Source organism: Orcinus orca, chromosome 9 (assembly GCF_937001465.1).
Source record: "Orcinus orca chromosome 9, mOrcOrc1.1, whole genome shotgun sequence".
Lineage (NCBI taxonomy): Eukaryota > Metazoa > Chordata > Mammalia > Artiodactyla > Delphinidae > Orcinus > Orcinus orca.
In genome coordinates this window covers 75,112,230-75,139,109 of record NC_064567.1, presented here as the reverse complement: position 1 = coordinate 75,139,109, position 26,880 = coordinate 75,112,230, and the positions used below count along the sequence as shown (strand labels likewise).

Here is a 26,880-nt window from a genome sequence, read left to right as displayed (position 1 = left end):
CTTTATGTCTTTGCTCCTTCTTTCTATTATAGTTTGGTCCTTTTAGCCCTTCTCTACTGTCTACCATTCCTTTTCCAAATCTTCACTCAACTTTTAAATTCACTCTTTATCTCCGTAATGGATTTGTTACCTCCTACCCCACCTCCCCAAAATCAGTAAAACAAAAACATCTATAGCCTCTCATCCATGACTGTATCAGAAAGATGATTTTGCTTTTGTTCAACTTTTGAGACTACAACACACTTTCTGCCCGTGAGCTTTTCTCGTAGCCATGGTCCTCGGTATCTTCTAGGCGGAGACATGCTCAGGCTACATTTGTGAGGCTCTGGGACTTTTGCTCTGGGGATGATGCCTGTTACATTCGGCGTCTGAGGACATTCAGAAGTTGCTGTCTGGGGTCAGTCCCAGGAAAAGTAGTTTTTACTAAACAAATAGTTTTTCTCAAGATGTGGTAAATCATGTAACTAATTTTTTTAATTAGCTGCTAGGAAGCTTAGAGCCAAATTTGTATAATAACAGCATTTCTGGTTTTATCTTTTCTGTTGAGGTCCCTATGCTCTTATTTCTTCACCTCCTTTGTCTTATCTTTCTATTGTGTATTTTGTAAGCAGCATAAAGTATTTCTGGAACATGGCCCAGAAAGCAAATAATTATATAGTCATGGCAAAATACACTGGGGCAGACCTGGGTGAGTTACACATTAGATTTAATCTGATCCTTAGGTCTTTATTACTGCCAGCCCCCGACTCCTCCCACCCCCCTAAAAAAAAAGTTTATTATTCGGAAGAACATTACATGGATGTTCTCAGTGAGATAAAAGTTAGATCCTATCTTTACTTTAAAAAATTGGTTCAGATTAACATACCAGTTTTAATATAAGGACCAGAATGACAAAATAAATTGATACTAACATTGAGCAGTTTATGGGCAATGTCAGCATTAATTCATTCCTGTCCAGTTATTAAAATAAGAGAGGCCTTAAAGTGTCCCTCTGGAATAAATGGTATGTGGTAATTGCCTAACACCCTAGCAGCCTGTGAGGTACAGTGCTTTCAAAAGAGAGGCATTGGGCTTCCCTGGTGGCGCAGTGGTTGAGAGTCCGCCTGCCAATGCAGGGGACGCGGGTTCGTACCCCGGTCCGGGAAGATCCCACATGCCGCGGAGCTGCTGGGCCCGTGAGCCATGGCCGCTGAGCCTGTGCATCCGGAGCCTGTGCTCCGCAACGGGAGAGGCCACAACAGTGAGAGGCCCGCGTACCGTAAAAAAAAAAAAAAAAAAAGAGAGGCATTGTTCTTATGACTTAAAATTATTTCATTCTTCAGTATTTCCATTTGGTTCTTCGCTGATGAATAGCAGTAGAAGTTGACTTGGCCAAGCTGTGCCGGATAGGCCTCTTTCACAAATATCCACAGTCAAGAGTTCAGTGGGAAGGCAAAACCTCTTCTGCTATGTGTGTTCCAGGAATGCTTATAGAGCCCCAAGGGAATCTTCATTAGACTGACAGCTGTATTAAGGCCTGCAGTGTGTTACAACATCCTAGGAAACATACCAAAGATATACCAAGTTGTAAAGAGTATAGTGTGCACATCTATTTGTACAGATGCTGAAGAAACAAAATGTACAATGGTTTTTGTCAATATTTTCTGGAGTTGAATTTTAGATTAACTTGTATAGGAAATAAGGAGGTACATGGTGGGGTGTGGTTACAGATAAAGGAAGAGACTTAGAAGAGCAGAGTTCAGATGATTTTTATGTGTGGGAAATGAGACATGGGGTCTAGAATCACACACTGCTTAATATTTGTAAGTGTGAAAGGCATGTTTCGAACCAAAATGACTTCCCCCTGTCTTTTACACATTTATTCACCCTAAGATAAATTAATTAGCATGAGAATTTGGAAATAACAATTTTAAATGTTCATGTTCTGATCTAGCATTTTTATTACCTAAAACCTTAGAATTTTTTGTACAAGGGCACACGATTTACGTTTAAAGATTTGATTGCAGCGTTAGACAAATTGGTGAAAAATTGGAAACCAAACTTTCTAAAGGTCTTTAAAATAGCATCCTCAGATATAGCAAAATAACTGTCAGGGAAAGACAAAGGAATTGGAGATTTTTTTTGGACAACTTTTCTGTGATGTGGTTATTTTATTCTCATAGTGGAAACAAACATTGAAACCCTTAAGTTTCAGTTAAAAGTGTCTTACACATGCTTAAGATGGATGTATTGCAGGTGAGACAACAAACTTGTTGATTTCTTTTCCTTGTTCTAGTAGAGCATCTTGTCCTTCTCTTTTTTGGTGATTCAATTTTTTTTTTTTTTTTCGTGGTACGCGGGCCTCTCACTGTTGTGGCCTCTCCCGTTGCGGAGCACAGGCTCCGGACGCGCAGGCTCAGCGGCCATGGCTCACGGGCCCAGCCGCTCCGCGGCATGTGGGATCTTCCCAGACCAGGGCACAAACCCGTGTCCCCTGCATCAGCAGGCGGACTCTCAGCCACTGCGCCACCAGGGAAGCCCCTTGGTGATTCAATTAAACGCATCTTTTTTGGTAAATTTTTAAATTGAGGTATAATTGATGTACATTTTCAGGTGATCCAATATTTGTATAGACTGCAAAATGATCACCACAGTAAGTATAGTTAGTTAACATCCATCACTGCACAGTTACAAAAATTTTCTTAAGTGTGATGAGAACTTTTAAGATCTACTCTTAGCAACTTTAAAATGTGCAATACAGTATTAACTGTAGTCACCATGCTGTACATTACATCCCCAGGGCTTATTTTATAACTGGAAGTTCGTACATTTTGCCCTTCTTTACGTCATTTTTTTTTTAACATCTTTATTGGAGTATAATTGCTTTACAATGGTGTGTTAGTTTCTGCTGTATAACAAAGTGAATCAGCTATAATTATACATATGTCCGCATATCTCCTCCCTCTTGCGTCTCCCTCCCACCCTCCCTATCCCACCCCTCTAGGTGGTCACAAAGCACCGAGCTGATCTCCCTCTGCTATGCGGCCGCTTCCCACCAGCTGTCTATATTTTACATTTAGTACTTTACATCATTCTTAATCTTTAGTTTTCCTTATTCAAAATAAAGAAAAATGTTCATGGACTGTCTCTCATGCCCCTTTCAGCATGTTGATGATCAAAGGCTTAAGCTTTTACCACCTACACATTACTAATTTTTTTGACTCATGGAAGTCAAACCAACACAGATGGAGAAGAGTGATACAACCAGGGAAGGGAGCACTTCCCTGAGAGCTCTACTGGACATTTTTCTTAACAGTCATTCCTGCAGGTCTATGTATATTGCAAAGTACACCCATACCTGTTGGAATTGGGGTATATACTCACTTTTTGTGAACATGGCTTAGGAGATAGAGAAGCCCAGGTTTGAATCTTGGCTCCAACACCAGTCATTATATGACCTTGTGCAAGTAATCTCTCTGGCTCGGTTTTCTCATCTTTAAAATGGGAATGCTCTTAGTTTCTATCAGTTGGATCAGTTGTGAGGTGTAAATGCACAGAAGCTCACACAGGGGAGACTCACAAACTCTCACCACAAAGGATTGCTGTGTGCACCTGCCCCCGATCATAGTTATCTTCCTCTTAAGCCTGAGTTTTTACCTCAGCATGCTTTTTACCCATCTTCCACTAATAAAAAACACAAATGTTCCATGAATGTCTTAACTGGAATTCCATCGTTCTGTGTGGACTGAGTGGGAACCTTTCTGTATGATAATTCGATAATATTTATTAGTTTTAAATGTTCAGGCCCTTTGACTCAGTAGTGCTAAGAATTTATGCAGTAGAGGTACTTGTACAAGGGCACACAATTTTTTTGTACAAAGATTTGATTGCAGCATTACAAATGCGTTAGTTGACAATTGAAAACTATACACATACATAACAGGGATGAGATCGATCCGCTGTTGTGTCTCCCTCTGAAGGAATACAGTTCATAGAATGAGGTAGGGATGTAGGAATGACACAGGAAGATATCCAACGTGTATTAAAGTAAAACAAATGAGAACATGTTATTTGCAGTAGGCTCCCATTTATTAATGTTTTATTTCATAGACTTTCCTCCATGAAACATGTCTGCCTATCCTTTTCTAGTTTCCTGTTTTCCTTTTCACTGGGTTTTTGTCATTCTTCCTGTTTGGCTTGAAAACAAAAAATCAAATCTATTAGGGCTTGGCACTTTATTTAAGTAACTAGTTGATTGCAGGGTTAACAGTTATTTGGTCAATGTAAGTTTTTCTGATTGATTTTGGTAATTCTAGACAAGTCGTGGACATGTTCAGATTTATTGACATTGTTCTATCTTAGTTTTGTCTTGTGTGATATCCTTTCCTTTTTCTCATTCCATGTTTATAATTGGTAAATTGGCAAAAGGTTTTCCTTTTATTTAAAGAACCAGACCAGCCTTCTGTTATTACTAGTATTTTTATTTATTTAAAAAAAAAACAAACAACTTTGCTTCAGAGGAAGGAAACTAAAGACAGAAAAAATTCCTACCAAATAGTGTGAGTAAATGACGTCATGTGGAACAGCCTTCTGTTGAGGGTGTGTGGAGGGACAAAGAAGTGGAACGGCTGCCGCTGAGCATCAGGGCCCCTCTGGAGGTCTGTAGTGCTCAGGGCTCCGTGCTCTCTGCCTCCACGCTGAGCTTACAGGGAGAAGAGGGAGCTGTTACTGCCACTAGGAATTTGTGTGGTAAGAGCGGTGGTGTCATTTGGTGGACCAATATTAAGTGGCACAAAATCTGTTTTAAATCTGTAAATTTGAGGAAAAACTGTACAGAGAAAAGTGATGTTTTAAATGCTAACACTTTCAGGATGAATGTGAGATCTTCTCGACCTGTTAGGTAAACTCATATCAACTTACTGTAGTGGTTTTTCCTAAAACTATCCTAATATTTCTAACAGTATGAGAATGCCCCTCTCCCTATGCCAGCGATACAGCCTGATTTGTATCCAGTAAGCACGTATGTCCTGTCTTTCTTTTCCAACAGCAGTCAGAAACAGAGACTGTCCATCTGTTCATCCCAGCCCTGTCTGTCGGCGCCATCATCGGCAAGCAGGGGCAACACATCAAACAGCTTTCTCGCTTTGCAGGAGCTTCTATTAAGGTACTGTTCTGCCAGCTGTGTCTCTCCTGGTGCTTTAAGGACAGCGAGTTACAGAAATGTGAGTCTTCCTGCCACTCTGTAATTTGAATTGAATGTGGCAGTCTATATTGGGGTTACATAAGTGTGTGACAGAGAACTCCAAACAACACTAGCTTAAACAAGGTAAGTTAAATTCTCTCTCCGAAAAAGTAGTCTGCAGGCACGCAATTTGGCGTTAGAATGGTGGTTCTGCCCCAGCTCATCTTCCCTGGGCGTGGCTTTGGTCCCTCACACTCCGAAATGACACTATTTAGTGCCCGAACAATCAAGGCTGTGGTCCTTTTAAGGAATATACAAATTGACAAAGGCTTGATAAAAGTCATAGCTTTCTTCAGGAAAACAACAGTCTATTGGGGGGTTTATTTTGGTTACATTTTATAAATATATATATAAAAATAATTTTATTTTTGGCTGCATTGGGTATTTGTTGCTGCGCACAGGCTTTCTCTAGTTGCAGCAAGCGGGGGCTATTCTTCGTTGCGGTGCGCGGGCTTCTCATTGCAGTGGCTTCTCTTGTTGCGGAGCACAGGCTCCAGGCGCGCGGGCTTCAGTAGTTGCGGCACACAGGCTCAGTAGCGCAGGCTCAGTAGTTGTGGTGCACGTGCTTAGTTGCTCCGCGGCATGTGGGAATCTTCCCAGAACAGGGCTTGAACCTGTGTCCCCTGCATTGGCAGGTGGATTCTTAACCACTGTGCCACCAGGGAAGTCCAATTTTATAAATATTTAATGAAATTTTTAATTTGAATATAGTACCCAAAAAACCACACTGCACTCAAATGTTCATAGTATCTTTATTTATAACTGGGAAATGGGGAAGAAGCAAATGTTCATCAGCTGGCAAATGCATAAACTGTGGCCCGTCTATATAATAATTACTTAGCAGTAAAAAGGAGGGAACTATTGATACATAAAACAACTTGAGTGAATCACATGTATTATGCTAAGAGAAAGAAGACTCAAAAGGCCACATACTGTATGATTCCACTTATATGAAAATTCTGGAAAAGACAGAACTATGGAAATTGAGAAAAAAAATCAGTGGTTGCTAGGAGTTGGAGGTGGAGGGGTTGAAAACAAAGGCAGCATGAGGAAATTTTGAGTGACAGAAGCTGTTTTTATGTTGATTGTGGTGGTATTTACAACTATGTATTTGGTACCAAAGGAGTGAGCGTTACTGTATGTAAACTACACAGTTAATAAAAAAGCAAAACACACAGGAAAGCCCTCATATTCTCTCTTGTAGCAAAAGATAACAAAATAACGTGAGCAGAAAATGCAGCCAAAATAAATAAATGGGTAAAGGAAAAGACATGATAAAAGACCAAGGGGTGAACTAACTTTACTATCCTGTTAGTTTCCTGATTACTGAGTTAATCTGTAAAACATGCTCACACATGCAAAAAGAACCTAGCAGCTTTGTTTTGGAAAAACTGCGACGAACATTTCATGAACAAGAAGAACTGGGTATTTAGACGTTTGGCTCTTTTTCTTTCTGGCTTTAATGGAGGTTTTATGATGAGGTTAAAATATTTTTGTTTCCAAAAAGTCTGAAACATGCATAATCTGAAAGATTCATCAGCACTCCTAACACTTCGCTACATTTCCATAATGTAAATTTCCATATATGTACTTACTTTAATAGGCATATATTTGGTATTACCGAACCATAATCATTTGTGTTAACTTACTGGACATTAAGATTGTTCCTAATTTAACCTGCACAGGGATAGACAAAGTTCTTTTGGTCAAATTGTCATATATAACCTTATCCTTTAACGTAAGTCTACAGAAGTGGGTTTGGTGAGTCACAGGGCATGTGCTTTTTTCAGGCTTTTGAGAGATTGTAGCAATTTGTACTCCTAACCTCAGTGTACAAGTGTCCTCAGCCCCAGCCCTCTATCACCAGTGTTGACAAAGATCCTTTTTAAAAAAAGGAAACCTTAGTCAGAAAGACGAAGAATGATACCTTCTTTTTGGGGTTTCCTGTGAATAATCCTAAGAGTGTGGTCTAAAAGGAAGTAATTATTGGCTTGTTTTACAGACTCACAATTAGTGCCCAGCAATAAAGTAGCAATAGTATTAATTTGGGTCTAAGTAACAGAAATGTTAGCTTTATTTTGAGGGAGGAAGCATGAGTCTATTAAAAGTAAAAAACATTGTTTTGATTATGAAGGTGGAGAAGGGCCTACTAGACTATAAGTAATTGACAGTGATCATACTGAGTGGTAGTTGGGATGGCTTTTATTGTATTTTTTGCCTCCTGTTCTCATTATTTACTATAGGGAATTGCTTCTTGCACAGCAAATACCTAGCAAATTTTTTTCTTTTAAAACACTTCCTACCAGCCAACTCCCCAAATCCTTTCTTACTAAGGGAATGCTGGTTTCCTCCCCCTTCAACAGTCTCTGCAACAATTCCCTAGCCTAGGCTTTTTGTGTCATTTCACACGCTCTGCCAAAATAGAAGAGTCTGAGTTTACTTTTCTTCTGCCAAATTAATGTTAGTTTATTCCATATGTTAGTCCAGCGAGTGTACTTTGGGGGAATGTACTGATAGGCTTAGACTGGGAACCTAGCAGTTTCTTGCACATACAGGAGGCCCAGGGTGTTGTGATGCGCGTGGGCCAAGAACCACCCTTTGAGCACCCACTGGTGTAGTGACAAGGAATGTGATGGTGGAGCCAGACCCAGCTCTCCCTCCAGCTTCACTGGACTGTGTGATCATGGGCCAGGTGACTCACCTTCTCCAGCCTTTGGCCTCTCCATGAGGCAGTACCTCGTCAGGAAATAGTGAGGATTATGTAGAGGCTGCATCTGGACTTTTACATTAGGGCCAGGCACAGTGTAAGTACACAGTATACGGCAGGAGCCATAACTAATGTATCCACATTAATCACTGCTTCATGTAACTACCTTCCAGAAGGCTTTCATTCTGCATTTCAGTAAGTCATGTGCAAATGACAGGCTGGTTGGTGTACCATTTCTATTGGTGGCACCTGAAAGTGTCATAACCCGTTACTGGGTCTGTTACAGATCGCTCCAGCTGAAGCACCAGATGCTAAAGTGAGGATGGTGATCATCACTGGGCCACCGGAGGCTCAGTTCAAGGTATGTGCTCTGGAGTGTGTGCACAGGTAACAAATGAATGGATGTCTTCTTTTCGGGAAATCCATAACCTGGCTTCTCCTGTAAAAAAAAATCTAATACTCAGTATAAAGAATCTCTCAATGGAAATTTCTAAGACTAAGAACAGAGTAGAAACATACTGCAAATTACACTTTAAAAATAAACCAAAGCCTTTGGTTAATTTTGAGAGTTCTGTAATGGTTGTTGGTTTTGATTATCTCCCAAAGGAGAATTTGCTCAATGCCCTGTTAGCATGTGTGAAGGTGAGACCTTAAGACTGAAATTTACAAGTCTGATTCATATGCCTTGCTGTTCTCAAGTTTTTCCTCTTGTCCCAGAGAGGCCTCAACCTTGAATTAAAATGTCCCCGTTTGCTCTTACCCTTGGGTTAACCGTTAGCCCTTGTCCACAGTCGGTCAACAAGCCACTCTAATCTTTTGAATTTTAGAGGTAGAAATGGCAGGAACTCTTACAGCATTTGTCCTGGTGTGAACCATTGGTCATACTGGGGTTTGGGGCCTTTGGGGCTGGAATGCCTCCCACCATGTCCTGAGAGGTGGTGTAGCAGGGTGATGAAGAGCAGAGACCTGGTAGCCAGGTTGCTGGTTCAAAGCCCAGCTTTACCATTTACCAGTGGTGTGACCTTGGGCAAGTTACTTAGCCTTTCTCTGCCTAGTTCCTCATCTATAAAATCGGGGTTAAAAACACCCACAAAGTTTAAATAAGGTTTAAACAATATATGAATTGCTTAGAATAGTGCCTGACACAGGAAGTACAACATAAATGTGCTGGTGGTGGTGCTGAGCAGACTTGGGATGAATCAGACTAAGACCCTGCCAGATCCTCAAATTCACAAACGTATACCTTTGAGTATGTGATTTCTCTCATAAACTCAGTAGGGTGTCTTGTTTGTCATAGGTAAAAGCAGCTACTCAATTCAGTGCAATTTATCCAAAACTCCTGTCTTGTTCCTACCACTTAGCAGCTGTGTTAACAGGATAACTCTTTAACCTTACTTCTCTTAGCTCTAAAATGTGGCTAAGTTAACAAGTGCCCACTTCTTCCCTCCTTTTAAACCATCACTTTCTTTGACCTCTACTTTTCACTAAAAATCGGAAGCTTTTTTCACTTCATTTACAGGAAGAACAGGAAACAAAAGGAGGTGCTTTGAGATGTGGGGTACAGTTGGCTAGCCTCAAACTTGGGTCAAGAAATTTACTTCCTCATACCAGCCTTGTGGTCCAGGCAGTTCAGATCAAAACTCAGAGATGCTAAAAATTGCTTCCTATCCCAGACTTACAGAGACAGCCACTTTTAGTTTGAAATACTAAAAGATAAATACAAACATCAATTATGGTCTTATTATTCTATAAATGGAATTAACTATCTTGCAGTTTTCATAATGCTTGTATGCTGGGGAATTCAGAGTTTGTTTCCCTGTATCCTCCTATGCCTGTATTGTTCAGTTGTCTTAAATGGGACATTTAAGAAAAGCTATAATGCTTAAATGTCATTTATGTGATCAGTGATAATAACAAATAAATTATTTTATTTTAGACATCTAAGTAATAGTAAACCTCCTAACCCATATTTTTTCTTATGAATTCAAGAGCTTGTTTCGGAGGACAGTGTATATCCGTTGTGTCCTCTGACTGTGTTGATAGCTACATCTGTGGCCTGAGACTGAGGATGAATGGAAGACAGGGTACTAAGATGGATTTTTTTTTTTTTTCCCCTGTAACCCCCTAAAATGAGCTTATCATTTCTGCACCAGTGAAAACGTGTTCGGTACTTTTGTTTTTGTTCTCTGCTGTGGCAGCTTGTCAGATGAAACCAACTCTGACTTCTTTTTCCTTTGGTGTATACCAGAGCAAATTAATGGTTGTACATAATAGGAGAGGTTTATTATGTATAACTTCTAGTTGTATGCAGCAAGTGACAGGATGTGTTTGACTATAACTGTCAGATGTGTATGTTAACTTGATTTTGTAGCCTTAGTCGAAGTAGAAACCATCTGGCTAAGATGAAGAAATGTTTAACCAGAAAATTCCTTGCTGGCCCATTTAGGCAGCGGCTTGGCTTCTTGTGAGCCTCGGATAGGTGGCTCTGTAGTTCCTCTGCAGTCCCTTTTACTCAAGAAAAACGCAGTTACTATCTTATTGCCAACAGGAGAGGTTTTACCTTTCAAGACTGGAGAGCAAATGGTCATTTGCAAAAATTTTAGTTCGGCTGACTGCTAACTTATTGCCTTTAACCGTTTTTGTCAGAAGAATATGGTTTAATCTTATTTTATCAATCATTCAATTGCCTCATCTGTGATGTATAGTTATTATTGTTGTCAACCTTTTCTAGGACTTCCTTACTTTTCCACCTCTTGTGCAACGTTCCACAATCTATCAAATGCAGATGTATCACTGCAAAGGTCTGTTCCAGTGGATCCGGGCCGTCTTTAAAGTTAATGGACCTTTTTGCATTTCCTACATGAATGACACTGATGAGATATGTTCTCATCTGTAGGCTCAGGGAAGAATTTATGGAAAAATTAAAGAAGAAAACTTTGTTAGTCCTAAAGAAGAGGTGAAACTTGAAGCTCACATCAGAGTGCCATCCTTTGCTGCTGGCAGAGTTATTGGAAAAGGAGGCAAAACGGCAAGTACTTCAGCAAAACCTGTGCAGTGGTATGAAAGGGAAAGCGTTGAAAGGTACTTAGGAGTTCCAAGTCCCTAAATTTTGGCTAACTTATAAAAAGCAGGACCGTCTGGGCCAAGGTTTGGAGAAGACTGCCTTTTGTTCCTCCTGGGTGTTGGTGTCAGCTACCAGTGAAAGCAGTGCCTCTCTTTCAGACCACTTTGTATGGGAGAACTGTCTCATATTTATAAGGGGCATTTTGCATTTTCTGTTGTTATACATCAGCTTTTTACTTTTATTGTGCAAACACTTAATGACATGAAAAGAAACTTTAAAAAATTTCATCTACATTTATAACTTATACCTCTGTAACTGAAAAAAGCAAATGGTTTCCAGTTTCTAACACATAAAACTTCCAAGTCATTTTCAAAGCTATTTACAATTCTGAAGTGATTGAAAGTGTATTTTGGAATCAGATTTTCAGGGGTTGAATCTGGTTTTGTCATTAACTTATGCAACTGTGGGCGAGTCAGTTTCTTTCACTAAGGCTTAGTTTTAATTACCTTGAAATGGGGACAATACTAGTAAACGGATAGAATTATTAGTATTATTAGATGAGATTATAAATATAAAGCCAAAGCTCAGTATTTTGGTTACATAGTAAGGAAATGGTAATTTAAAAAAAAAAAAAAAGAACAACTCCACTTAACATGATTTGTATTTATCTCCTTCAGGTGAATGAGCTCCAGAATTTGTCAAGCGCAGAAGTTGTTGTCCCTCGTGACCAGACGCCTGATGAGAATGACCAAGTGGTGGTCAAAATAACTGGTCACTTCTATGCTTGCCAGGCAAGTGGGCTCTAGTGTGATAAGTGAGCTCTTCTGCTTCTTCCTTCTTCCTGAGTGATCCTCCTCCCATGCGTGTCCCCATGTCATATAAATATTTCAGGCTGCTTGGTGCTTAACACTTTTAATCCCCCTTTAAGCAGGTGATTTCAGAGACTCTGCTAGGAGAAACTAATAAGTATGTATCTTTAATCTTCAAATAAGTTTCAATTTGAAGTTGTTGAAATGGAAGAGTAAATTAACTTTTGGTCATACTTGATCAGGTAGAAATTTCAAAGCTCTCTCCTACTGCAGGTTGCCCAGAGAAAAATTCAGGAAATTCTGACTCAGGTAAAGCAGCACCAACAGCAGAAAGCTCTGCAAAGTGGACCACCTCAGCAGTCAAGACGGAAGTGAAGGCTCAGGAGACAGCCCACCACAGAGGCAGATGCCAAACCAAAGACAGATTGCTTAACCAACAGACGGGCGCTGAACCCCTATCCAGAATCACATGCACAAGTTTTTACCTAGCCGGTTGTTTCTGAGGACCAGGCAACTTTCGAACTCCTGTCTCTGTGAGAATGTATACTTTATGCTCTCTGAAATGTATGACACCCAGCTTTAAAAAAAGAAAAAAATTAGGGGGTGAGGGAGGGAAAGAGAGGAGCTCTGCACTTCCCTTTTGTTGTATTCTCAGTATAACAAATATTCTAATTTTTCTTAATATTCATTCCCCCATAATGCCAGAAATTGGCTTAATGGTGCATTTACTAAATTCATCAAGTAAATAAAAATAGATTGCTCCTATGTCCAATTGTTAAAATTGGATCAGAAGAGGATTATTACAAGAACTTAAATGTTAAGCTGTTAGCATAGAAAAACTGTTCTCAGTTTTATCTAACACTAACACAAATAACCTAAGGGAAGTGCTGAATGGTGTTGGCAGGGGTATTAAATGTGCATTTTTACTCAACTACCTCAGGTATTCAGTAATGCAATGAAAGCAAAATTGTTTTTTTTTTTCTGAAAATTTTATATACTTTATAAAGATAAGTCCAACTGTTTTTTAAAAAATAAAATTAGCTAACAGGCAAATAACTGAGAAAAAAATTTTACTTCTGGCTGGTGACAGTAAAGCTGGAAAATTAATTTCAGGTTTTTTGAGGCTTTTGACAGTTATTAGTTGGAAAATCCAGTAAACGTTCAGTGATACGGAGCAGTGCCTATATTTGGAGAGCAGCAAATACCATTTATTTTTTTGTTTATGGTAGGGAAGTTTTTGATGGTACTAACAGAGCAAAGTGGCTGCAGGAGGTTTTGGAACGGCTAGTTTTAATAAATGGCTTCAGGAGACTTCAGGGTTTTTTTGTTTGGCTATGTGATTGAATGCATAAATGCTTTGTGCTTTTGACTATCACTACCTAAAGCAAGTGTATCTATGGAGACATGCAGCTCCTGTGAACTTTAAATTGATTGGCAAGAAGAAAGCTTCAGCTTGCCTTACAGGATGCTTAGTTTGCCAATATATTTCAGACCAGTTGGTCTATGCTTGGAGCAGACCCCAAAAGAATTGCTTTGTGAAGACCAATGGGGCAGTCAGACGGTGTGACAGTGTTTAAAGGCAATAAAAAGGCTACATCTCCCCGTGCCAGGCACTGTCATGAGCCTCACACTAAGCTATTTTGAAGATTTTAAGCAATGATAAATCAAGAAGAATGAAAGGCCACCTAGAATATTACATAAATTGCAGCAGGATTTCTGTATTCTCTGCAACCAGTTATTTGAAAATAAGTCAAAAGGTAGAAAAATACAAGAACAACTTTTGGAATATAATTTGAATGACTGTGATACAATAATACATTTGACCTTTGATACTGAACGCATTCGCCCATTTCCTACCTTGATGGCAAAGCCTGGTATGTACAGTTATGTGGGTGTGGGTGGTCTCCAAGGCCACACTGCTCTCAGAATTGTGTTTCTTTTGTTCATTAAATGATCACAGTCGTTATATTATACTGATCTGAAGGGCATATATAATAACCCTTAAATCATTTTGCTTCATTTGTATTTCAAGATGAATTTCTACAGACTAGGTAAGTTTTTCTGAAGATCACTGTATCCTTTAAACATTTTGAAAATGACTTGAAATGTTTTCCTAAATGTTTTCAGAAAATCAGTTTATTTTGTAGTTTTAGCCAAAAAGTGCCCTTTTTGTCACTGAATTCATCTAGCATTCATCATTTTCTTCCATACAATGAATTGCTTTAAAAAAAAAAGTAATGGACTGGCTTTCTGGTTGGATTTTGGGTAAAATGTGCTTAAGGCCAGAGCTCTTCCTCAGTATTTGATTTTTCCAACTTTTTTTTTAAATACAGATAGGTGCTACATTTATATCTGCCTGTTTAAATTCTGTCATGTTTCACTTCTAGCCTTCTAGTGTGGCAAATCATGTTTTACTTTCAATTAAGCATTGGTAATGGAGTATCTGGTAATACTAGGAAATAATTCTGTTGTAATTGAGTTTTGTACTCACCACATATGGATCATTCCTCATCTGTAACGTGCCCCAAATGCAGCTTCGTTTTCCAGATACCTTGATGCAGAATAAAGTGTTTCATTATCAGGTGCAGCCTGCTGTGTAGTATGTATTTTTGGCTTTTCAGATTAATGTGAATGTCCTGAATTTGGTCAAAGTGTAAACTTAGACTTTTAGTAAGGCTATGTCAGTCTCAAGGTAGGCACCACTATCTACCAATGTCCTGACTGTGAACCTAGATAATACTGTTGCATATGAGCTGAGAACTAAAGGTTTTACATTACAGGACCAGTGGGGTGGTTATGTTTTCTGCTATATATTTTTAAAAATTTTTGGCTATACTGTTCTACAGAATAAGATTTAAACTTAAACTCGGAAAACACTTTGCTAGGCCTGGGAATGAGCATTCCTAGCACCGTGGAATGAAATGCCCCCCCAAAACCATGGTCAACTTTATGACCATGAAGGGGCCCTGCTGACTGGAAATTGGCACTCACCATTGGCACTTGCTGTCTGCCTCTACAAAGATTAAATCACGAGCCGCTGCAGCTGCTGACCTTCAACACCCCCTGAAAAGGAGTTCAGAGTGGAGAACAGGAATGAGGCGCTCTGGGGAAAACTGGCAGAACAGGCCTTCCGATAGATAGTTAGATATTTTCAGGAGAAGATTTTATGGGCCAGATTCTTGCTCTTCTCATACCTAGAGAAACACTAACATCATTAATGGTGACATCTGCTTTGGCTATTAAGGGGAATATTACAATTAAGAGTCAAAATGGAGTAGCTATGGTTTAAGACATCCAAGAAATAACTAGATGACACTGTGGGTGTGATTTCAGGCAAATCCTTGTATTGCTAAGAACTTGAGTTTTCTGAGCTGTGTCAGACTTGGATGCCACCAGCCGTTCTCAAAATAATGTCTGCTGGAAGCTGATAACTGCAACCTTACTTTTTAAAGGTCTCCTCTTGTAACTTACTTTTTTTTTTTTTTTTCCGGTACGCGGGCCTCTCACTGTTGTGGCCTCTCCCGTTGCGGAGCACAGGCTCCGGACGCGCAGGCCCAGCGGCCATGGCTCACGGCCCCAGCCGCTCCGCGGCATGTGGGATCTTCCCGGACCAGGGCACGAACCCATGTCCTCTGCCTCGGCAGGCGGACTCTCAACCACTGCGCCACCAGGGAAGCCCGTAACTTACATTTTTAGACAACGGAATTGCTTTAGATCATACATTTAACAAAAAGAAGAGACATGTTTGATGACCAATAGCACCTGTTACCTATGTGTTAATACCACATTAAAAGTTAAAACCTACCTCAATAAAACTAGACAACTGGCTACTTGGCTACAAGTCTCCCCAAAGCACCAGGTCCAGACTGTGTTTCAGGCTTATTCTCCTGAAAAGAAATGACGTTTATTTTCCCTATAAAAATCCCATTGTCACTCCTCCAGCTACTTCTGATTGGGTCTGTTACACCAAAATGGCAGACCAAGGGATTAAGATTTTAATCATACAAGACTCAGATTCAGGAATCAGGAATCAGAAATATTTCCAGTCCAGTGTCTATTCTCCAAATTGAGACAGGACTATGCCCTATTGTAGCAGGAAGTGGCCAGCACTGTTGCCCAGTTAGTTCCCTGAACTGGAACTGGGCAGGACTCTGGGGGGCTCCAGAGTACAAATCCTTTGTGTGTCCCCTGTTTCTTGTTTGTAGGATATAGGCTTCACTCAGCCTCCTTGACCTTCCTCCTTGACCTTCCCTGAGTTCCAAAGGGCAGATTCAAACAGTTGCTAATCAGGGAAGGGAGGGGATGCAAAAACAGGGGAGGAGCTGTCAACTAGTGGTACAGCCTTGGGGCAGGGTCCTGGTTCCACCTCAAGGAGTATGCATAACAATATCTTTGAGTTCTGCAGGAACTAAGGCCCCCACCCAGGTGAGGATGGTAACTTCAGGCTGAGTGCCAAGATTCCTGGAGCACTGTCCTGTTACGTCACTACCAATCGATCAGAAGAAAGTCACACACCCTGCAGCCCTCACCCCAAATTTTGCCTGCCTTTTCTGGGCCTGGTGATGACCATCCTGTTAGGCCTCCTGTTTGGCCCTTGTCTGTTTCAACTGCTTACAAGGTTCATCCCCCACAGGGTCCAACAGTTTCAACTAAACTGCTGTTACTACAAGGATGAATGCCAGTTTTGGGCACAGAATACCTCGATTTAGATTAGGTAGAGAGAGACTTCTACTCTACTAGGCAGGATTATGCCAACTCTCAGCAGGAAGTAGTTACAGAAGAAAGAGACCTCCACTCCAATTCCCAAAAATTATCTTGAGTATGAAGTCTCTCAGGGAGGAGTTGTTAGGGGAAACACTGAAACTGCCAGCCCTGGCCAGGCAACATAGTAACCACTTGCATGAGTTATCTTAAACAGGAGGTCCTGGTAAGGAATGCAGAACTAACAAGATACTACCAACTGGAAGAATTCAGGAAAGGTCAAAAGGAGAGAGGAGACTTCAGTCTATATGTCCTGCCAACCTCTCAGAATCCTTCTCACTGGAATCCACCTTGGCTGAGCAATGCGTGTGCCACCAGGAAGGACCCCGAGGCAGAATGATTGGCCAGAGACAACCCAGAAACTTAACCCCATTCCCATAAAACATGAGACTGTGAGCCATGTGGTGGAGCAGTCCTCCTGGGTTCCTTTACCCTTCTGCTCTCCACCTGGGTGCCCCTTCCCAAAAAAGTAGCTTGCTTTGTCAGCAAAAAATAAAATAAAAATAAACTCTGAGCAGAGAGCTCAAGTAAAACACAGGGGCCAATGCAACTTCCAGGAAATCCTGCTGAGATCTCAGGAACAAAGACAATATATTAATTTTAGTTTGAATGTACTGATTCACAGTGTGAGAATTAGCTCACTTACCTACAATTTCCATGTGTCAGTTAGGATTAGTGTCCACAGATAAGACTTGTTTTGACAACAACCAGCTAGGCAGGGTTTATAAGTGACTCAATCCAAATCTGAAATGACTAAAGCAGTTCATACCATTTTATTCACATTTAAACTCCACAGGAGCCAGAGATGAAGTGTCATCTTCTATTCCAAGAATGAAGTCTTCAGGTAAGGTCTCAGGTGCTATCTGAGCTAACTGGTCATCATAAGAACGAAGGGTCCATAATTTCTCTAATTCATACGTTTCTCTGGTTTCTGGAAGCATCAAATGAATCACCATGCTGCCTATCAAGGACAGATAAGACTTACAATGAAGAAGCAGTTCATTTGCTTTTACCCTTGTGATCTCACAAACCTCTGACAGTTAGAACAGTGGTTCTCAAAGTGTGAACCCCAGATTAGCATTACCTGAGAACTTGTTAGAAATGCAAATTGTGGACACCATCCAGCAAAAATACCACAGAAGTGACGCTGTGCTTTTCTCAGTGCATCATACAGGAGGTTTATGATATCAATATGTAACATTACTCGTGATGGGGTTTGCTTGGGAGACAGTCCTCCAAGGACTGTCTGCACAGCCTGTGAGCAAAACACTGACAGGTTTTTGTTCTGGACTATATTTTTAAGGATGTTGGCAAATATTCTCAGAACTGCTGTCTCCCTCTGGATCAAAGCACAAGTATGCTTACAGCAGTGGTTTTCAATAAGGGACATTTTTGATTTTCACAGTTGGCGGGGTGGAGAAGAGAAGAACATCCTACAATGCACAGAATATTCCTCAGCACCTGAACTACCTGGCCAAAAATGTTAATAGTGGCAAGGCTGAGAAACCCTGACATATAGCCTTGGCCGAAAAAGTGTTTTCCACCAGAGCAAATGCAGGCCTGCTTCCTGCCCATTATAAAAGATGTAGATACCCTCATCTCAGGGCTCTTCTCTTAGAACTTCACAGGTGTCATCTGGTCCTGTGTTGCTCAGGGACCCTGGTGCAAAATGGTGCTTGATGCTGGCTACTACTGTTGCTGAGTAACAAACTGTGCTTCATCAAACCTTGACTAACTTGTTAGCTTACACGTAAGATAAAATCTCAGACCCTTCACAGTTCTTCAGTTACTGTTTTTCCCTTTGTATTAACTATCTTTTGGGGAAATACTTTGAAACTATGTATGTATTAATACCCAAATTTGTTAAATCTTTTCAAAATTCTAGTCCTCTGCTCTTGTCCTTCCCTGTGCCTAGAATGCCCTTCACCTTATCTGAGTTATTTAAGGCCGAGGTTATGTGTACCCCAAGGTGCCTTCCACCACCACTAGGGGATCTCTCCCATGTTATCCATCCTGTTCTCCATCAGCTTTCTGACCTGTATGGCAACTTACATACATACCATGTGACAGGATTTCACATGTGAATAAGACCAACTAAGTTATAAGAAAACCTATTTTAGACACACTTCAAAAATTGTATGCGGAGATAATAAGAACCTGCTGTATAAAAAAATAAAATTCTCAAGTTAAAAAGAAAAATGTATGTGGAGAAACAGATCTCAATCCTTTTACAACTGAAAACAGTTCAAGATTAGTGCAATATCAAATATTTATCTGTAGAATGTGCCAAAATAACTTACCAAAGTCCACACAGAGCCAGTCATCTGTGTCCTTCCCTTCGATCTTAACATGAGGCTCACTTTTACGTTTCAGGTATTTGTACTGAAAAAAACCAGATCACATATTAAAGGGGAAGAGGATAGGGGAAATCTCTGTTCTTATTGAGCGTCTGGGGGTATTTTTCTTGGTCTTAATTTGGCAACTAACTTATTCATTCCTCACAGCTACACCATGCCCCTTAATATAAGCATACGGAAACTTTTTTCCCCCTTAAATCCTACCCACCTCCTATACCTGTCTCCTGAATCCTCCTGCCCAAACCCTTCTGACAGGGCCAACTCACTCATTTACCAAGGTGCCTCAGAGGCAGGCCTAAACTCTCTCAATATCCACTTCTCACATACATCATCCCTTCTGTCCATCCCAGCTTCCTTTCCCTCTCAGGGGAGACAGATGCTGCCTTCCTGTTTTAAGGCTAGTCTTCTCAGTTTTAATGATTCCATCTCATCTACTTTCATGACAATGTTAATGGGATTTTATCATCCCATAATCTCTTTTCCCAGCAGATTCCATGAATGGTCTAAAACAACAAATACACTAATGTTAGAAAAAAATACTATTACAAGACAAGGACATTATATAATGATAAAAGGGTCAACCAACCAAGATGACATAACAATTAGAAACATGCACCAAAAATCAGAGCTAACCCAGTAATATAGCAGACTCAATACCCCATTTGCATTAATGGATGGAGGATCAATAAGGAAATAGAGAACTTGAACAGCACTACAGACCAATTGAACCTAATGGACATTAACAGAACATTCTACCCAACAACAGCAGAATACACACTTTTCTCAAGTGCACGTGGAACATTCTCCAGGATAGATCATATGTTAGGCAACAAAACAAGTCTTAATAAATTCAAAGATTAAACTCATATAAAGTATTTCTGATCACAATGAAATGAACTAGAAATCAACAGAAGCAAAACTAGAAAATCCACAAATATGTGGAAATCAACTGTTTTATTACCTTAAACTGATCAAAGAAGAAATCACAAGGGAAATTAGAAAATATCTTGAGACAAATGAAGTTATAGAATGCAGTGAGAGCAGCAATAAGAAGGAAATTTATAGCTGTATGTGCTTACATGAAAAAGATAGTTCCCAAATCAACAACATGAATTTATATCTTAAAGAACTAGGAAATGCACCATCAAAAAATCGACAAATAATAAATGCTAGAGAGGGTGTGGAGAAAAGGGAACCCTCTTGCACTGTTAGTGGGAATGTAAATTGATACAACCACTATGGAGAACAATATGGAGGTTCCTTAAAACACTAAAAATAGAATTACCATATGACCCAGCAATCCCACTCCTGGGCATATATCCAGAGAAAACCATAAGTGAAAAAGACAGATGTACCCCAATGTTCACTGCAGCACTATTTACAAAAGCCAAGACATGGAAGCAACTGAAATGTCCATAGTTGGAGGAGTGGATAAAGATGTGGTACATATATACAATGGAATATTACTCGGCCATAAAAAAGAATGAAATAATGCCATTTGCAGCAACATGGACCTAGAGATTATCATACTGAGTGAAGTAAATCAGACAGATATCATATGATATCACTTATATGTGGAATCTAAAAAAATGGTACAAATGACCTTATTTACAAAACAGAGTCACAGATATAGAAAACAAACTTATGGTTATCTGGGGGGAGGGGGGATAAATTGGGAGATTGGGATAGACATATACTGTAGATACTATATATAAAATATATAACTAATAAGAACCGACTGTAAGAACTAATAAGAGTATTGAGGGAACTCTACTCAATACTCTGTAATGACCTATATGAGAAAAGAATCTAAAAAAGAGTGGATATATGTATAACTGATTCGCTTTGCTGTACAGCAGAAACTAACAACACTGTAACTCAACTATACTCCAATAAAAGTTAATTTAAATAAATAAATGCTGGAGAGGATGTGGAGAAAAGGGAACCCTCCTACAATGTTGGTGGGAATGCAAATTGGTACAGCCACTATGGAGAACAGTATGGAGGTTCCTCAAAAGACTAAATATAGAACTACCATATGACAGACTTCCCTGGCAGTCCAGTGGTTAACACTGCAGGGGTGTGGCTTCAATCCCTGGGTGGGGAACTAAGATCCTGCACACCATGCGGCATGGTCAAAAAACCTACCTTAAGAGATATAGATATATAAAGATATAGATAGATATATAGATATAGATGTATATAGAACTACCATATGATCCAGCAAGCCCACTCCTGGGCATATATCCAGAGAAAACCATAACTCAAAAAGACACATGCATCCCAATGTTCACTGCAGTGCTATTTACAATAGCCAAGACATGGAAGCAACCTAAATGTCCATTGACAGAGGAGCGGATAAAGAAGATGTGGTACCTATATACAATGGAATATTACTCAGCCATAAAAAAGAAAGAAATAATGCCATTTGCAGGCACATGGATGGACCTAGAGATTATCATACTAAGTGAAGTCAGACAAAGACAAGTATCATGATATCGCTTATATGTGGAATCTAAAAAAAAATGGTACAAATGAACTTATTTACAAAGCAGAAATAGAGTCATAGATTTAGAAGACAAACTTATGGTTACTGGGGGGAAAAGCGGGGGGTGGGGGTGGGCGGGGGTGGACAAATTGGGAGATTGGGATTGATACATACACACTACTATATATGAAATAGATAACTAATAAGGACCTACTGTATATAGCACAGGGAGCTCTACACAATACTCTGTAATGATCTATATGGGAAAGGAATCTAAAAAAGAGTGGATGTATGTATAACTGATTCACTTTGCTGTATACCTGAAACTAACACAACACTGTAAATCAACTATAGTCCAATAAATATTATAAAATAAAAAGAACTAGGAAATGAACAAATTAAACTTAAAGCTGGCAGAAGGAAGAAGTCAATGACCAAATTAAAACAAAATAGAAAAAAATCAATGAAACCAAGATTTCATTTTTCAAAAAGATCAACAAAATTGATCAATAAACCCCCAGATAACTAAAATCAGAAATGAGTGAGGAGACATTAGAGACACAACAAACTGGAAAACCTAGAATAAATGGACAAATTCCTAGAAACACACAACCTATCAAGACTGCATCATGAAGAAACAGAAAGTATGAATAGCCCTATTCAATAATAGCAACAGGATTGAGTCATTAATCAAAAACCTCCCAACACAATTGTATCTCAAACGAAAGGGTGGGGTATAGAGAAAAGAACACACAGAGAAGAAGGAAGGAAAAAAACCTCCCAACAAAGAAAAGCCCTGGACCACACAGCTTCTTCACTGGTGAATTCTACCAAATACTTAAACATAAGCTCACATCAAATTTTGCTAAAACTCTTCCAAAAAACTGAAGAGGCGGGAACACTTCCTAACTTATTCTATGGGAGTGGCATTAACCTGATACCAAGACCAGACAAAGACCCTATAAGAAAACACTACAGGCCAATATCCTTGATGAATACTGATGGAAAACTCCTGAATGAAATACTAGCAAACCTAATTCAATACTGCATTCAAAAAATTATATATCAACACCACATGGGATTTATTTCTGGAACGTAAGGATGATTCCACATGAAAAAACCAATGTAGGGACTTCCCTGGTGGCACAGTGGTTAGGAATCCACCTGCCAATGTAGGGGACATGGGTTCGAGCCCTTGTCTGGCAAGATCCCACATGCCATGGAGCAACTAACCCCGTGCGCCACAACTACGAGAGCCTATGCTCTAGAGCCCATGAGCCACAACTACTGAGCCCACGTGCCACAACTACTGAAGCCCACGCGCCTAGAGCCTGTGTTCCGCAACGAGAAGCCACCGCAATGAGAAGCCTGCACACTGCAACAAAGAGTAGCCCCCACTTGCCACTACCAGAAACAGCCCACGCACAGCAACAAAGACCCAACACAGCCAAAAATAGATTGATTAATTTAAAAAATCAATGTAATAAACCACATTAACAAAATGAAAGACGAAAACCACAGGATCATTTCAAATTTATGCAGAAAAAGCATTTGACAAAGTTCAATACCCTTTCATGATAAAAACTCAACAGAGATAAGCAAAAAAACCCGAACCTACCTTAAGGTAATAAAGGCCATACATGTAGAGCCCATGGAGATTAGCTATCATCATACTTGATGGCAAAAAACTGAAAGTTCTTCCTCTCAGATCAGGAACAACACAAGAATGCCCACTTTTGCCACCTTCTACTCAACACAGTACTGGAAGTTCTAGCCATGGCAATTAGAGCAAGGGAAAACAAAAGAAAAAAGTAACAAAATTGGATAGGAAGAAATAAAATTGTCTCAATTTGCAGATGACATGCTCTTTATACATAGAAAACCCTAGGGCTTCCCTGGTGGCGCAGTGGTTAAGAATCTGCCTGCCAACGCAAGGGACACGGGTTCGAGCCCTGGCCCAGGAAGATCCCACGTGCCACAGAGCAACTAAGCCCGTGCACCACAACTACTGCGCCTGCGCTCTAGAGCCTGTGAGCCACAACTACTGAGCCTGCATGCCACAGCTACTGAAGCCCGTGCGCCTAGAGCCTGTGCTCCACAACGAGAAGCCACTGCAATGAGAAGCCCACACACCACAACGAAGAGTAGCCCCCGCTCACTGCAACCAGAGGAAGGCTGTGTGCAGCAATGAAGACCCAACTCAGCCATCAATAAACAAATTAATTTTTTTAAAAAAGAAAATATTTCTATTTACAATAGAATCAAAAAGGATAAAATACTTAGAAATAAACATAACCATGGAAGCAAGACTCGTACACTGAAATACAATAATCTGTATCCATGAATTGGAACACAATATCGTTAATACTTTATCTACAGATTCAATACAATCAATCTCTATCAAAATCCCAGTGACTTTTTTTTGTAGAAATAGAAAAATCCATCCTAAAATTTATATGTAATCTAAAGAGACCCCAAATAGCCAAAAACAATCCTGAAAGGGAAGAGCACAGTTGAAGATCTCAAGTTTCCTGATTTAAAAACTTACTACAAAGCTACAGTAATCAAAACAGTGATTAAGATAAACTTATAGACCACTGGAACAAAACAAAGAGCCCATATGGTCAAATGATTTTTCAACAAGGGTGCCAAGTCCATTCAATAGGGAAAGGCAGTCCTTTCAACAAATGGTGCTGGGAAAACTAGATTATCTACATGCAAGAGAATAAAGCTGGAGTCTTTACCTGACACCATCTACAAAAACTAACTGAATACCAAAGACCCAAACACGAAACCTAAAACTATAAAACTCTTAGAAGAAAACACAGTGGATAAGATTGGTTCAAGATGGCAGAGAAGAAGGACGTGCGCTCACTCCCTCTTGCAAGAGCACCAGAATCACAACTAACTGCTGAACAATCATCAACAGGAAGACACTGGAACTCACCAAATAAGATACCCCACAACCAAAGACAAAGGAGAAGCCACATTGAGATGGTGGGAGGGGCACAATCACAATAAAATCAAATCCTATAACTGCTGGATGGTGACTCACAAACTGGTGAACACTTATACCACAGAAATACACCCACTGGAGTGAAGGTTCTGAGCCCCACGCCAGGCTTCCCAATCTGGGGGTCCGGCAACACGAGGAGGAATTCCTAGAGAACCAGACTTTGAAGGCTAGTGGGATTTGATTGCAGGACTCCAACACGACTGGGGGAAACAGAGTCCACTCTTGGAGGGCACACAGAAAGTAGTGTGTGCATCGGGACCCAGGGAAAGAAGCAGTGACCCCATAGGACACTGAATCAGACCTACCTGCTAGTGTTGGAGGGTCCCCTGCAGAGGCAGGGGGTGGCTGTGGCTCACCGTGAGGACAAGGACACTGGCAGCAGAAGTTCTGGGAAGTATTCCTTGGTGTGAGCCCTCCCAGAGTCTGCTATTAGCCCCACCAAAGAGCCGGGTGGGCTCCAGTGTTGGGTCACCTCAGGCCAAACAGCCAACAGGGAGGGAAATCAGCCCCACCCATCAGTAGACAAGCGGATTAAAGTTTTACTGAGCTCTGCCCACCAGAGCAACACCCAGCTCTACCCACCACCAGTCCCTCCCATCAGGAAACTTGCACAAGCCTCTTAGATAGCCTCTTCCACCAGAGGGCAGACAGCAGAAGCAAGAAGAACTACAATGCTGCAGCCTGTGGAACAAAAACCACACTCACAGAAAGATAGACAAGATGAAAAGGCAGAGGACTATGTACCACATGAAGGAACAAGATAAAACCCCAGAAAGACAACTAAATGAAGTGGGGATAGGCAACCTTCCAGAAAAAGAATTCAGAATAATGATAGTGAAGATGATCCAGGACCTCGGAAAAAGAATGGAGGCAAAGATCGAGAAGATGCAAGAAATGTTTAACAAAGAGCTAGAAGAATTAAAGAACAAAGAAACAGAGATGAACAACACAATATCTGAAATGAAAAATACACTAGAAGGAACCAATAGCAGAATAACTGAGGCAGAAGACAGATAAGTGACCTGGAAGACAGAACGGTGAAATTCACTGCCATGGAACAGAATAAAGAAAAAAGAATGAAAAGAAATGAAGACAGCCTAAGAGACCTCTGGGACAACATTAAATGCAACAACATTCGCATCATTGGGGTCCCAGAAGGAGGAGACAGAAAGGACCCGAGAAAATATTTGAAGAGATTATAGTCGAAAACTTCCCTAACGTGGGAAAGGAAATAGCCACCCAAGTCCAGGAAGCACAGAGAGTCCCAGGAAGCAGAAACACACCGAGACACATAGTAATCAAACTGACAAAAATTAAAGACAAAGAAAAATTATTGTAAGCAACAAGGGAAAAATGACAAATAACATACAAGGGAACTCCCATAAGGTTAACAGCTGATTTCTCAGCAGAAACTCTACAAGCCAGAAAGGAGTGGCATGACATACTTAAAGTGATGAAACAGAATAACCTACAACCAAGATTACTCTACCCAGCAAGGATCTCATTCAGATTTGATGGAGAAATCAAAAGCTTTACAGAGAAGCAACAGAGAATTCAGCACCACCAAACCAACTCTACAACAAATGCTAAAGGAACTTCTCTAAGTGGGAAACACAAGAGAAGAAAAGGACCTACAGAAACAAACCCATAACAATTAAGAAAATGGTCATAGGAGCATACATATCGATAATTACCTTAAACATGAATGGATTAAATGCTCCAACCAAAAGACACAGGCTTGCTGAATGGATACAAAAACAAGACCCATATATATGCTGTCTACAAGAGACCCACTTCAGACCTAGGGACACATACAGAGTGAAAAGTGAGGGGATGGTAAAAGATATCCCATGCAAATGGGAATCAAAAGAAACCTGGAATAGCAATACTCATATCAGATAAAATAAACTTTAAAATAAAGAATGTTGGGGAGGGGGAAGGGTAAGCTGTGACAAAGCGAAAGAGAGGCATGGACATATAAACACTACCAAACGTAAGGTAGATAGCTAGTGGGAAGCAGCCGCATAGCTCAGGGAGATCAGCTTGGTGCTTTGTGATCGCCTGGAGGGGTGGGATAGGGAGGGTGGGAGGGAGGGAGACGCAAGAGGGATGAGATATGGGAACATATGTATATATATAACTGATTCATTTTGTTGTAAAGCAGAAACTAACACACCATTGTAAAGCAATTATACTCCAATAAAGATGTTAAAAAAAAAATTTCAACCATATGCTGCCTACAAAAGATTCACTTCAGCTTTACAGACACACATAGACTGAAAGTGAAGTGATGGAAAAATACATTCCATGTAAATAAAAATAGAAAGAGAGGAGGGGTAGCTACACTTACATCTGACAAAATAGACTTTAAGCTAAAACTAACAAGAGGCAAATAAGATCACTATACAGTTATAAAGGGGTTAAAAAATAAAATAAAATAAAATAAAATAAAATAAT

General features: G+C 40.1%; 2 protein-coding genes across 7 annotated transcripts in view; one reads left to right on the top strand and one right to left on the bottom strand.

Moving 5' to 3' along the window:
* IGF2BP3 (insulin like growth factor 2 mRNA binding protein 3) overlaps positions 1–12,189 on the top strand; it is a 138,902-nt gene extending 126,713 nt beyond the window's left edge. The window contains exons 11-15 of the mRNA XM_004263433.3: positions 5,027–5,143; positions 8,215–8,289; positions 10,825–10,956; positions 11,670–11,783; positions 12,075–12,189. Of these exons, the coding sequence (XP_004263481.1) occupies positions 5,027–5,143; positions 8,215–8,289; positions 10,825–10,956; positions 11,670–11,783; positions 12,075–12,176 (540 nt within the window). The 3' untranslated portion in view covers positions 12,177–12,189. The remainder of the gene's footprint in view (positions 1–5,026; positions 5,144–8,214; positions 8,290–10,824; positions 10,957–11,669; positions 11,784–12,074) is intronic.
* MALSU1 (mitochondrial assembly of ribosomal large subunit 1) overlaps positions 5,955–26,880 on the bottom strand; it is a 29,196-nt gene continuing 8,270 nt past the window's right edge. Inside the window, exons 3-8 of one of the 6 annotated variants that reach the window (XR_004486852.2) lie at positions 18,863–18,944; positions 17,332–17,523; positions 15,607–15,688; positions 14,793–14,995; positions 14,293–14,352; positions 5,955–8,367 (exon numbers count right to left, since the gene is read on the bottom strand). Coding sequence is in view for 1 of the 6 variants with exons in the window: in XM_004263435.3 (XP_004263483.1) it covers positions 17,336–17,523; positions 18,863–18,944 (270 nt within the window). In the remaining 5 variants the exon portion in view is untranslated. Of the gene's footprint in view, positions 12,379–14,292; positions 14,353–14,792; positions 15,689–17,307; positions 17,524–18,862; positions 18,945–26,880 lie in introns of those variants that run through there. The other 5 variants (XR_004486855.2, XR_004486853.2, XR_007479271.1 and 2 more) reach the window with 5 other exon arrangements.